The sequence below is a fragment of the Protomyctophum bolini genome, assembly GCF_963924005.1.
Source record: "Protomyctophum bolini genome assembly, chromosome: 22".
NCBI lineage: Eukaryota > Metazoa > Chordata > Actinopteri > Myctophiformes > Myctophidae > Protomyctophum > Protomyctophum bolini.
The window spans coordinates 30,986,072-30,999,532 of record NC_137883.1 but is presented as its reverse complement, the minus strand read 5'-3'; the positions used below and the strand labels follow the sequence as shown (position 1 = coordinate 30,999,532).

Sequence of the window (13,461 nt, the reverse complement as noted above, 5' to 3'; positions counted from 1 at the left end):
CAGAGCGAACGTTTTTAACTCAAATCTTTTGATATATATTCTTTCAGAGCGAACGTTTTTAACTCAAATCTTTGCTTCTGGAACTACATATTTTCAGATGGGGGTCGGCGGACAATTACATACCCCCCAGGGGGACCCCAGACCCAGGGGGGCCCCAGAAGGGGACCCCAGACCCTGGGGGGCCCCAGAAGGACCCCAGGGGGGGACCCCAAACCCAGGGGGGCTCCAGAAGGACCCCAGGGGGGGACCCCAGAAGGACCCCAGGGGGGGACCCAAAACCCAGGGGGGCTCTAGCCCAGGGGGGCTCCAGAAGGACCCCAGGGGGGACCCCAGACCCAGGGGGGCTCCAGAAGGACCCCAGGGGGGACCCCAGACCCAGGGGGGCTCCAGAAGGACCCCAGGGGGGGACCCCAGACCCAGGGGGACCCCAGACCCAGGGGGGGGGGGGGCAGAAGGACCCCAGGGGGGGACCCCAGACCCAGGGGGGCTCCAGAAGGACCCCAGGGGGGGACCCCAGACCCAGGGGGGCTGCAGAAGGACCCCAGGGGGGGACCCCAGACCCAGGGGGGGGGGGCCCAGAAGGACCCCAGGGGGGGACCCCAGACCCAGGGGGGCTCCAGAAGGACCCCAGGGGGGGACCCCAGACCCAGGGAGCTCCAGAAGGACCCCAGGGGGGGACCCCAGACCCAGGGGGACCCCAGACCCAGGGGGGGGGCCCAGAAGGACCCCAGGGGCACATCCAAGTTAGATTCTGGGTGTCGAAAAAAAACAAAAAAAAACAAAAACAAAAAACAAAGAAAGTTTGGGAGTGGTTTCCCCCATTCCTCTGAGCTGTGACATCATGATCTGAGCTGTGATGTCACGATCTGAGCTGTGATGTCACGATCTGAGCTGTGATGTCACGATCTGAGCTGTGACGTCATCATCAGAGACAGATAGCATCGAAAAACAAAACAATGACAGACCCGGCTGGGGGACTTCCTGTCCTCAAACCAAAGGTCCCCGGGGACACGCTGACTTCCTGTCCTCAAACCAAAGGTCCCCGGGGACACGCTGACTGTTGTTTTTAAGGATCTTTAGCAGCGTTTTTCGGAAAAAATTAAACGCGTCCAGTGTAACCTTTTCCTGTCCCAAATATCCAACCTCCATGTACGTTATAGTCCACAAGATGGTCACACATTTCAGCAGGTCACTAGTTTCACCGTAACAGCGCCATATGCTGGGGTGACAGAGCTTATGAGCGGGCGACAGAGACAGACAGACAGACAGACAGACAGACAGACAGACAGACAGACAGACAGACAGACAGACAGACAGACAGACAGACAGACAGACAGACAGACAGACAGAGGTTAACAGTCACTCCTCCATAGTTTGATGGTCTTGTCATTCTCCAGAGCTGCCGACGCGATGATGTTCTCTGTGGGATGACAGGCTGTGCAGATCACCACGTCTACACACACACACACACACACGCACGCACACGCACACACGCACGCACGCACACACGCACGCACACACACACACACACACGTACATTAGGCATTTAACAGATGCTCTTAATCCAGAGCTATTTACATTAAGCGAGAACAAAGAGCATGGAAATACATCACAATTAGTGCTGGGACTCGATAAAAAAAAAAAAAATCTAATTAATCAGAGGCTTTGTAGTTAATTAATCTAGATTAATCGCATTTTAATCGCATATCAATATTCAACCTGAGAACAGCAAGAAACCTTTTTTTTTATATTTTTTGGTATCCCAGTGAATCAATGAATAGTGACTACAGGATACCACTCATTTTCAACATTTTACTGTCATTAATATACCTGTTGTGGAAATAATAATAAAAAGTCACCCCATTCTGTGTTGCCTAGAACTGGAGGTCTGAAAAAAAATTAGTAACAGTAACAAGTACATCTCAGTGACATCACAAAGCTGTACTTACTTCATATTGTTACTGTTTTTTGTCAGACCTCCAGTTCTAGGCAACACAACATGGGGTGACTTTTTTATTATTTCCAGTTTTCAGTACTATAGAAAAGCGCCCAGTGAGAAACGTTCCGCGGTGAAAAAAAAAGGTGCGATTCATTTATCTGTAGTTAATCGCGATTCATTTTTCTGTAGTTAATTAATCTAAATGAATCACAATTAATCCCGGCCCTGATCACAATACATTAAAAGCAGTTATAATGAAACATGCGTAAGTTAAGGACGTGACGGTGGAATATCGATACATTAAACTATACATAAGCGGTGCTGTCGGGAGGAAACGAACCTCATAACTCCATTTCTTTTAGGTTTTAGATTTTCTTTGACATAAATCAGTGCTATAGACTCTATAGTATAGAGGGTATGGCGCGTGTGACATCATAGTCATAGGCAGTTTGTTTACCTTTGGACCATAATTCTTATATGATATGATTTTAAGACGACCCCATGTTATTCTCCAGTTAGGTACTGTAGGTAGTTACCTGTGTGTCCCTGTAGTTTCTGGTAGTTGTAGTTAGTTAGGTAGTTACCTGTGTGTCCCTGTAGTTTCTGTACGATCTCTTTGGTCTGGAGGTTCCAGATGTAAACCATGCTGTCCTCTGACCCCGACACGATCCACTGAAACACACACAGGTCGAAGGTCAAAAGGTCAGATTCACTGAAACACAGCAGGTCTACCCGCCCCTCTAGGCCAGAAAGCGCGCTGGCTGGGCCAGGCTACCCGCCCCTCTAGACCAGAAAGCACGCTGGCTGGGCCAGGCTACCCTACCCGCCCCTCTAGACCAGAAAGCACGCTGGCTGGGCCAGGCTACCCGCCCCTCTAGACCAGAAAGCACGCTGGCTGGACCAGGCTACCCGCCCCTCTAGACCAGAAAGCACGCTGGCTGGACCAGGCTACCCGCCCCTCTAGACCAGAAAGCATGCTGGCTGGGCCAGGCTACCCGCCCCTCTAGACCAGAAAGCACGCTGGCTGGGCCAGGCTACCCTACCCGCCCCTCTAGACCAGAAAGCACGCTGGCTGGGCCAGGCTACCCTACCCGCCCCTCTAGACCAGAAAGCACGCTGGCTGGACCAGGCTACCCGCCCCTCTAGACCAGAAAGCATGCTGGCTGGGCCAGGCTACCTGCCCCTCTAGACCAGAAAGCACGCTGGCTGGGCCAGGCTACCCGCCCCTCTAGACCAGAAAGCACGCTGACTGGACCAGGCTACCCTACTGAAATAAAATGTATCCAGTGTGGGGCAGACAGATTTGTCACAGGCAGATTTGGGAGACCAGTAGCTTTGTTGTCGCAAGGAAAGGAAAGCGGTAAAATGAGGAGACTTTCGTGGTTGTTTTCGTCTGGGACACAGTATAACTCTATGGGGACACAGTATAACTCTATGGGGACACAGCATAACTCTATGGGGACACAGTATAACTCTATGGGGACACAGTATAACTCTATGGGGACACAGTATAACTCTATGGGGACACAGTATAACTCTATGGGGACACAGTATAACTCTATGGGGACTCACCTTGCCACCGGTCACGGAGAAGTTTGCGAACACACAGTACTTCTCATTCTTGTGTCCCGAATACGTCTTCAAGCACTGGAGAACAAGGCAGACAGACAGGCAGTCAGTAAGACAGACAGACAAACAGTAAGAGAGACAGACAGTTAATCAGAAAGGACAGACAGACCTGAGTAGAAACAATGAATAGACAGGATACCATTGATATGGTTGACTGTACCATTTTCTTTTCAAATGTTTTCCATGAGCTTTCTATCATCTTATTATATAGTATGCAGTGTCACTGAGCAGTATGGGGGTGGGAGGGTTAAGGGATTTCTTTATCTTTTTTGTCTTTTTTCTTTTTTCTTTCATTTTGTTTCATAAAAAAAAAGTATTTTAAATCATAATGTTTGTAATAATTTATAATCTGTTCAATAAAAACATATTTGACAAAAAAAGAAAGGACAGACAGACAGTACCTTTCCTTTGCTGTAATCCCATAACTTCAGTGTGCTGGAGAGACAGACAGACAATTAGCATGTCAAATGATCGTGTTTTACAGAAAAAAACAGTAAAAGTATTTTACGCTCTTATCATCGTACATCATCATGCTTCATCTCATACTGGCCAATCAGAATGCCTCGTTGCCACTAAATTACGTCATATTTGGCGGACTGACCTAATTTCTCCGTCTAAATGTGAGACGGTCGTGGACAAGATGACGTACATTCTGCTAGGGATGGCGCTGATTAATTTAATCGACTATTTCTTTAATAGCCAAAATATAGGCTAATATTAAGTAAGGCTGCATGATATATCGAACATGTACCTTCATCAGAGTGGAGAATATAAGTATAAATCAAGTTGAGCAAAGCAAAGCCAACTTCATACCAGCCCCTTATGAAACTACTTCTCCGCAAATCCAAATGGATTTCATTTTCCATCCTGAATGGCAGTAACTATAGCATACAATGAGAACTGAGAAGATCTCCACAAAGGTTTACTCATCAAAACTGATTATATAACTGTAACCATCAAAGCATGCACTCAACATATAATGGTTATGTGACCATGGCATGTGCATAATATAAAATCTTAAAAGTTTTATCTGATATTGATCAAAATAAATGGGGGGTGGGTTCAATTAATGGATTATTAATCGGCAGAGCTGTCGACTATTCGATTTGGCTGATGGTTACTTTGTGACATCCCTACATTCTGCTTCCATTGTCAACGGCAATGAGTTAGGACACAAAGCTGTATGTGGGATGGGCTGGCGCCCCTCAAACATTGTGTTTTGCTCATACAGCCAACCAGCTGAGGAAATTGCAGTCGAAGCGCGTCTTCAATTTCTATCCGACTGCAATTTTAGATCTGCTATTTTCAGAATGCAACCAAGTGTAAAATTACTTATAGTGGATCTCTTGTCCACTAGTCCCTTCCTGACATTTTAGTCTATTACCTTGGCCTCCAAGGCCACTGTGAGGAATCTGGGAGTTACCTTTGATCAAGACTTGTCTTTCAAATCTCATATCAAACAAATCTCAAAGAATGCTTTCTTTCACCTGCGAAATATTGCAAAGGTCAGGCACATCCTGTCCAAAAATGACGCAGAAAAACTTGTCCACGCCTTCGTTACCTCAAGGCTGGACTACTGCAACTCGCTATTATCAGGCTGCCCAGGCAAGTCTCTGAAAAGCCTACAGTTAGTTCAAAATGCTGCGGCGCGTGTGTTGACAGGTACCAGAAGAAGAGACCATATCACTCCTTCACTGGCCTCCCTACACTGGCTCCCGGTCAAATACAGAATAGAGTTCAAAGTTCTTCTTCTCACTTACAAAGCTCTCAATGGTCAGGCACCACAATATCTCAAGGATCTCATTGATCCCTACAAACCAAATAGAACAGCAGTGCGTTTGCAATATGCAAACATGCTTACTGTTCCAAAAATATCAAAAGTTACAATAGGAGGCAGGGCGTTTAGGTCCCAGGCACCGCAGCTGTGGAACCTTCTCCCGGCTTCGGTCCGTGGGGCTGACACGCTCTGCACATTCAAGACTAGGTTGAAAACCTTTCTCTACGACAAAGCCTATGGCCAGACTTGTCTCCGGGTCTAGCTGGATACCATGGTCGTACATTGTTGTGTGGGTTTGTCTCCCAGCAGTACTTGTAATATACACTATATAGGCTCCAGTAAGGCCTGCCACTAATCCAGCATCCGGGGAATCTCTCCCCGGAGTCTCTTTTCGTCCTCCCCGTCGCAGTTCTGTGGACCTCTAATATTAACCCCCAACTGACTGCCGAGTGTGACCGTGGATCAGGCCTCTTCATGGAGCCCACCAGAAGTGTGACCTGGACCCGGCCTCACAGAGCTCGACCTGGACCAGATGTGGACCAGACCCCTCCACGGAGCCCACCTGCCTATTCTCTGTCTTTTCTCTCTGTCTATCTCTCTCTCTCTCCCTCTATCCCCCCCCCCCCCCCCGACACGGTGGAGGCAGATGGCCGCCCACCCTAGAGTCGGGTTCTGCCTGACGTTTCTTCCTAAAGGGGAGTTTTTCGTTACCATTGTCGCAATGTTGCTTGCTCTGGGTGGTACTTTGTTGGTTGTAAAGTGTCTTGAGACAACTTGTTGTGATTTGACACTATAATAAAATTGAATTGAATTGAATTGAATTGAGTCTAGTTTTTATCTGTTGACGAAATTTTCAGTACATTTAGTCTTAGTTTTAGTCATCATAGCTTAGTTTTCGTTTAGTTTCCATTTAATGAAACCTTTTCAGCGAAAAAAGGTAGTCGACGAACATTTTTCGTCATAATTTTAGTCGACAAAATCAACAGTGGTACAAATGGAACCAAATGGACCCTTACGGGTCTGTGACTCTGAGAGTGTAACACATGGAACCAAATGGACCCTTACGGGTCTGTGACCCTGAGAGTGTAACACATGGAACCAAATGGACCCTTACGGGTCTGTGACCCTGAGAGTGTAACACATGGAACCAAATGGACCCTTACGGGTCTGTGACCCTGAGAGTGTAACACATGGAACCAAATGGACCCTTACGGGTCTGTGACTCTGAGAGTGTAACACATGGAACCAAATGGACCCTTACGGGTCTGTGACCCTGAGAGTGTAACACATGGAACCAAATGGACCCTTACGGGTCTGTGACCCTGAGAGTGTAACACATGGAACCAAATGGACCCTTACGGGTCTGTGACCCTGAGAGTGTAACACATGGAACCAAATGGACCCTTACGGGTCTGTGACCCTGAGAGTGTAACACATGGAACCAAATGGACCCTTACGGGTCTGTGACCCTGAGAGTGTAACACATGGAACCAAATGGACCCTTACGGGTCTGTGACCCTGAGAGTGTAACACATGGAACCAAATGGACCCTTACGGGTCTGTGACCCTGAGAGTGTAACACATGGAACCAAATGGACCCTTACGGGTCTGTGACCCTGAGAGTGTAACACATGGAACCAAATGGACCCTTACGGGTCTGTGACCCTGAGAGTGTAACACATGGAACCAAATGGACCCTTACGGGTCTGTGACCCTGAGAGTGTAACACATGGAACCAAATGGACCCTTACGGGTCTGTGACCCTGAGAGTGTAACACATGGAACCAAATGGACCCTTACGGGTCTGTGACCCTGAGAGTGTAACACATGGAACCAAATGGACCCTTACGGGTCTGTGACCCTGAGAGTGTAACACATGGAACCAAATGGACCCTTACGGGTCTGTGACCCTGAGAGCGTAACACATGGAACCAAATGGACCCTTACGGGTCTGTGACCCTGAGAGCGTAACACATGGAACCAAATGGACCCTTACGGGTCTGTGACTCTGAGAGTGTAACACATGGAACCAAATGGACCCTTACGGGTCTGTGACCCTGAGAGTGTAACACATGGAACCAAATGGACCCTTACGGGTCTGTGACCCTGAGAGTGTAACACATGGAACCAAATGGACCCTTACGGGTCTGTGACCCTGAGAGTGTAACACATGGAACCAAATGGACCCTTACGGGTCTGTGACTCTGAGAGTGTAACACATGGAACCAAATGGACCCTTATGGGTCTGTGACTCTGAGAGTGTAACACATGGAACCAAATGGACCCTTACGGGTCTGTGACCCTGAGAGTGTAACACATGGAACCAAATGGACCCTTACGGGTCTGTGACTCTGAGAGTGTAACACATGGAACCAAATGGACCCTTATGGGTCTGTGACTCTGAGAGTGTAACACATGGAACCAAATGGACCCTTACGGGTCTGTGACTCTGAGAGTGTAACACATGGAACCAAATGGACCCTTACGGGTCTGTGACTCTGAGAGTGTAACACATGGAACCAAATGGACCCTTACGGGTCTGTGACCCTGAGAGTGTAACACATGGAACAAAATGGACCCTTACGGGTCTGTGACCCTGAGAGTGTAACACATGGAACCAAATGGACCCTTACGGGTCTGTGACTCTGAGAGTGTAACACATGGAACCAAATGGACCCTTACGGGTCTGTGACCCTGAGAGTGTAACACATGGAACAAAATGGACCCTTACGGGTCTGTGACCCTGAGAGTGTAACACATGGAACCAAATGGACCCTTACGGGTCTGTAACTCAGGAACCAAATGGACCCATAGCAGTACGTACTTGTCCAGCGTGGCGGCCAGGATGTATTTCCCGTTGGGCGAAAACTTGACAAACGACACGGGAGGATTATCGTCATCTGGAGAAACAGGATGATACACAAAAGGTCGTTGTCCAGGAAGCAATCCGATTGGTTGAAACTTCTAAAACTATCTGTGATCGAGATCGGTCCCAAGAAAACCCGATCTGCCGAGGCCAGTGTTTTAGCATGTCATACATCACATTATATACAAAGTAGTTATCATGAATCATGTATAAACTAAGAACGTAACAGTGGAGTATCTATGTCAACTATACATACTATACTATATTATATTATACAATATACACCTGACATTTAGTTCTACTGGATCTCTTCTCCACTAGTCCCTCCCTGACATTTAGTTCTACTGGATCTCTTCTCCACTAGTCCCTCCCTGACATTTAAGTTCTACTGGATCTCTTCTCCACTAGTCCCTCCCTAACATTTAGTTCTACTGGATCTCTTCTCCACTAGTCCCTCCCTGACATTTAGTTCTACTGGATCTCTTCTCCACTAGTCCCTCCCTGACATTTAGTTCTACTGGATCTCTTCTCCACTAGTCCCTCCCTGACATTTAGTCCTACTGGATCTCTTCTCCACTAGTCCCTCCCTGACATTTAAGTTCTACTGGATCTCTTCTCCACTAGTCCCTCCCTGACATTTTAGTCCTACTGGATCTCTTCTCCACTAGTCCCTCCCTGACATTTAAGTTCTACTGGATCTCTTCTCCACTAGTCCCTCCCTGACATTTAGTTCTACTGGATCTCTTCTCCACTAGTCCCTCCCTGACATTTAAGTTCTACTGGATCTCTTCTCCACTAGTCCCTCCCTGACATTTTAGTTCTACTGGATCTCTTCTCCACTAGTCCCTCCCTGACATTTAGTTCTACTGGATCTCTTCTCCACTAGTCCCTCCCTGACATTTAGTTCTACTGGATATCTTCTCCACTAGTCCCTCCCTGACATTTAAGTTCTACTGGATCTCTTCTCCACTAGTCCCTCCCTGACATTTAGTTCTACTGGATATCTTCTCCACTAGTCCCTCCCTGACATTTAAGTTCTACTGGATCTCTTCTCCACTAGTCCCTCCCTGACATTTAAGTTCTACTGGATCTCTTCTCCACTAGTCCCTCCCTGACATTTAGTCCTACTGGATCTCTTCTCCACTAGTCCCTCCCTGACATTTAGTTCTACTGGATCTCTTCTCCACTAGTCCCTCCCTGACATTTTAGTTCTACTGGATCTCTTCTCCACTAGTCCCTCCCTGACATTTAGTTCTACTGGATCTCTTCTCCACTAGTCCCTCCCTGACATTTAGTTCTACTGGATATCTTCTCCACTAGTCCCTCCCTGACATTTAAGTTCTACTGGATCTCTTCTCCACTAGTCCCTCCCTGACATTTAGTTCTACTGGATATCTTCTCCACTAGTCCCTCCCTGACATTTAAGTTCTACTGGATCTCTTCTCCACTAGTCCCTCCCTGACATTTAAGTTCTACTGGATCTCTTCTCCACTAGTCCCTCCCTGACATCTTAGTGTAGTTTTACATTTTTATATTATCAGTATATTTTTATATTTAGTCAACGAACATTTTTTGTCATGGTTTCAGTGGTGATGAACGGTCATGTTTCTACTCACCTATCAGCGTCTTCAGACACTGACCCGACGCTGTGTCCCAGATACGACTGCATGCACACACACACACACACACACACACACACGCACGCACGCACGCGCACGCACGCACGCACACACACACACACACGCACGCACGCACGCACGGGATAAGAAGTTAGACAGTATACTCTTAGGATAAACAGATAGGTGGGTGTGTCCAAAAACATACACTGTAGTGTCTGCACATTTGGCTGTTTTTGACCAATGTGTGAGTGTGTGTGTGTGTGTGTGTTAAAACAGGGTGTCCCTGGAGTGCGGTAAATTTTATCCTTGCAATTAACCACTGGCTCAAATGGATGCGCCAGTGCGCACCTGAAGGAATAAGATCACCAAACCCAGTCCAGGGGTACGCCGACGATGTGCAAATTGCGTCACATCAAGAGAACGTAATTCTAGCTATGCTCTCCCGTACTGAGGAGTTTCTGCTGTGGTCAAGGTTGGAGGCTAAACAAACCAAATGTGCTGCGTTTTATGAAAGGCGCAGCGGTGGTAATCGGTGGTATAAATCTAAAACCGACAAGCCCCCATCCTTTTCACTAATGCAAAAACCCATCAGAGTGTATTCAAGACATGAAACTTATCAATACCTGGGGCATAAATGTAATGTTGCAGGCGACTGGGAAGAGCAAGTCAGAGAACTGTATGATGACTACTCTGTCAGACTGGACTTGATCGACTCCTCCCCACTCCCTATCCGAATGAAATTGCAGGCAATCAGAGAATTAGCACTCGCCAAAATTCAACATCTATTCTCGAACATCCATTTGCCACAGAACACCCTTACAGAACTGAATAACAAGGCAGTGCGCTTGGTGAGGGGCTGGTTCTGTCTCAATACTCACTTGACTCCACCCGTGCCATACTGTTTCAGCCCATCAGAGATGGTGGTCTGCGTGTACCGAATATTGAATGGGTCTACACCGCCACCAGAACCAGTCACCTTATAAATATGCTCAACAGCGACGACGCCACGGTCAGGGAAATGGCTCGTGAGTCACTCATTCGACGTAAAGTACCATCCGCGCTGGAGAATGAGACGCAGTTCCTTGGATTCAAGACTAAGGCGAATGGTAAATTGGACATTAAAGCCGCTGGATTCGGTGTGCGGTCCGACTGGATGGATCTTAATGATCTATGCCAGCGATCAGGATTACAGTTAAAGTGGGCGGCGCCTGATACAACAACTGCTGCGCTCAACAACAGCATCATCATAGATCCGCGTGTCCGTGCATGTGCGACCTACAAACAGGACGGTGCGCACCATGAACTGTCAATCAAATCCGCGACCGCAAGAGCCACCATTCTAGGAATGAAGCGATCAGAAAGTGCACAACACTGGAGCAGTCTGAGGCTGCAGGGAAAACTGGCTCTTCTTCCCTTTGCAAACCACTCATTATCACACTCTATACTGTCAAATAACACCATAGGTGAGGACATTCTCATTGTCACTATTAAAGCCCGTTTACAGGTGTTGCCGACCAAGTTCAACTTGGCAACCTGGTACCCATCAGCACACGACCCACACTGCATCCTACATCCAGTACCACATGACAAAGAAACAGTCGCACACATCTTAAATGGTTGCAGCCACTATAAAGGACTGTACATTGCCAGACATGACCGTCTGGTGGACCTGGTCTCAGACAAGATCAGAGGAGTACAGGACAGGACAACAAGAATGTATAAACACAGCACTGTAAAAATAGACTGGTTTTATCACAATGACACGCATGTCAATTCACTACAAAATATTCCAAATACCCCAGATATTGTGTTCATCAATGAAATTAGAAAAACTGTTTTGAAATAGGCTGCCCATTTGATTTGTATATGGACACTTGTTTTACATCCAAACTTATGAAATATCAGCTTCTGGTGGAACGTATTATGGCCTTGGGATATAACTGTCAACTTATTGTCCTTGTATTTGGAAGTCTGGGCCATGTCCATAAACTTGTGCTCAGGGGTCTGCAATTGGGTGGATGGCTAAAAACAAATGCAAAAAAGCTGGCTAAATACTGTTCTGTCTCAGCTACTATGGGCAGTCTGTCTGTCTGGAGAAGGTGTTGTTTCATTTATCCCTAGGTGGCTTAAAAAACCCAAAACAAACATCCTGTCTAGTAGTGTCGAGTAATAGTATGTCAACAATGTGCTATATATATTTATTTATTTTTTCTCTTCTTCTCCCTCTGTGTGTTAAGCATGTGCAGCAGCTATATCTGGTTGGACCATATAATGTATAACCTAATTCTGATCAGTGTTTGGGTCTATTGTATTACGCCTCTTGTGCAGATCCAAATAAAATAATTAAAATGTGTGTGTGTGTGTGTGTGTGTGTGTGTGTGTGTGTGTGTGTGTGCACATACCACAGACCGTCATAGCTGCTGGAAACGATCAGAGAACCATCTCTGTTGAAGTGAACCTACGTGCGCACACGCACACACACACACACACACACACACACACATTAGGAGAACTTTGGCATTACCAGGATGATTCGACAGATGACTATGAATGGTAACCAAGACAGCTGGTGATCTAGCTTAATTAGCTTGTGACAGGATAATTTCCATCTTACTACTGTGTTTGCTGTATAGCACTCACTAAGTTGACATTTAAGTAACCAATTATATTCACTAGATGTACTATTCTATTCTAACCCTAACCCTATTAATACAACGATATTGTTGTTCGTTGTATTTGTATCATTATTTTTAAAGCTCATGGCAAAATAAATGGTTATGGCAAGTATGGGTCCATAAAACATGTATTCAGCTCTTCTGAATGCATTAATTGCATATAAACTATTCGGTGATATATTTTATGCCTATTAGGGGCCGAAAACCGAATAGGCCGAAAATGCATTTTTTTAACCATTTTCTGCCGAATATTTTCTGCGGCCGAATATTCGGTGCATCACTATAGAGCGTCGCAGTCCCGCCCCCTTTCAGAACGACGAGTGGCCCAGGAAATGAAAAGCAATGCATTTCTCCCATTTAAAGACGTTTATACGCCGCGGACAAAGACAACTCTTGTCGTGACAAATCATGACAACCAACACGATGTTTTGGGGCCAAACAAAGAATTAGAAAGTAAAAAAAACGGCAGGTTATACAACACTTTTTTTGTTGTTTTTCTTCTTTGTAATTATTTGTTTGGTCCAAAATATTGTGTGTGTGTGTTGTCATGATTTGTCACGACAAGAGTTTGGCTTCGTACGACGCTTAAAAGGTCTTTAAATAAATACGTTTAGAAATGTCTATGAGGGGAAAAATGTATTGGGAACTATTTCCTGGGCCTGGCGTCGTCATGAAAGGGGGCGGGACTGCGTCGCTCTATAGTGTACACATTCGCCACGTCACTTGTTGTTTAATTAATTAACTTGACGAGATGCATAATTAGCTGGTTGTCTAATTAACTTACAGCGGACACTGGGTCGGAGTGGGCGGGTAAAGTCTTCAGACACTTTCCTGTTTTCACATCCCAAATACGCACACTCTCATCAAACTACACACACACACACACACGTACACACACACGCGCGCGCGCACACACACACACGCACACAGGATAAGAAGTTAGACAGTAAATGTAT

The 13,461-nt window shown here is 46.4% G+C and overlaps 1 protein-coding gene across 1 annotated transcript in view; it reads right to left on the bottom strand.

Moving 5' to 3' along the window:
• Positions 1-467: 467 nt before the first annotated feature.
• LOC308309421 (WD repeat-containing protein 5-like) overlaps positions 468-13,461 on the bottom strand; it is a 20,216-nt gene continuing 7,222 nt past the window's right edge. The window contains exons 7-14 of the mRNA XM_080755254.1: positions 13,290-13,373; positions 12,233-12,288; positions 9,828-9,874; positions 8,170-8,245; positions 3,970-4,003; positions 3,512-3,586; positions 2,524-2,611; positions 468-1,453 (exon numbers count right to left, since the gene is read on the bottom strand). Of these exons, the coding sequence (XP_080611380.1) occupies positions 1,353-1,453; positions 2,524-2,611; positions 3,512-3,586; positions 3,970-4,003; positions 8,170-8,245; positions 9,828-9,874; positions 12,233-12,288; positions 13,290-13,373 (561 nt within the window). The 3' untranslated portion in view covers positions 468-1,352. The remainder of the gene's footprint in view (positions 1,454-2,523; positions 2,612-3,511; positions 3,587-3,969; positions 4,004-8,169; positions 8,246-9,827; positions 9,875-12,232; positions 12,289-13,289; positions 13,374-13,461) is intronic.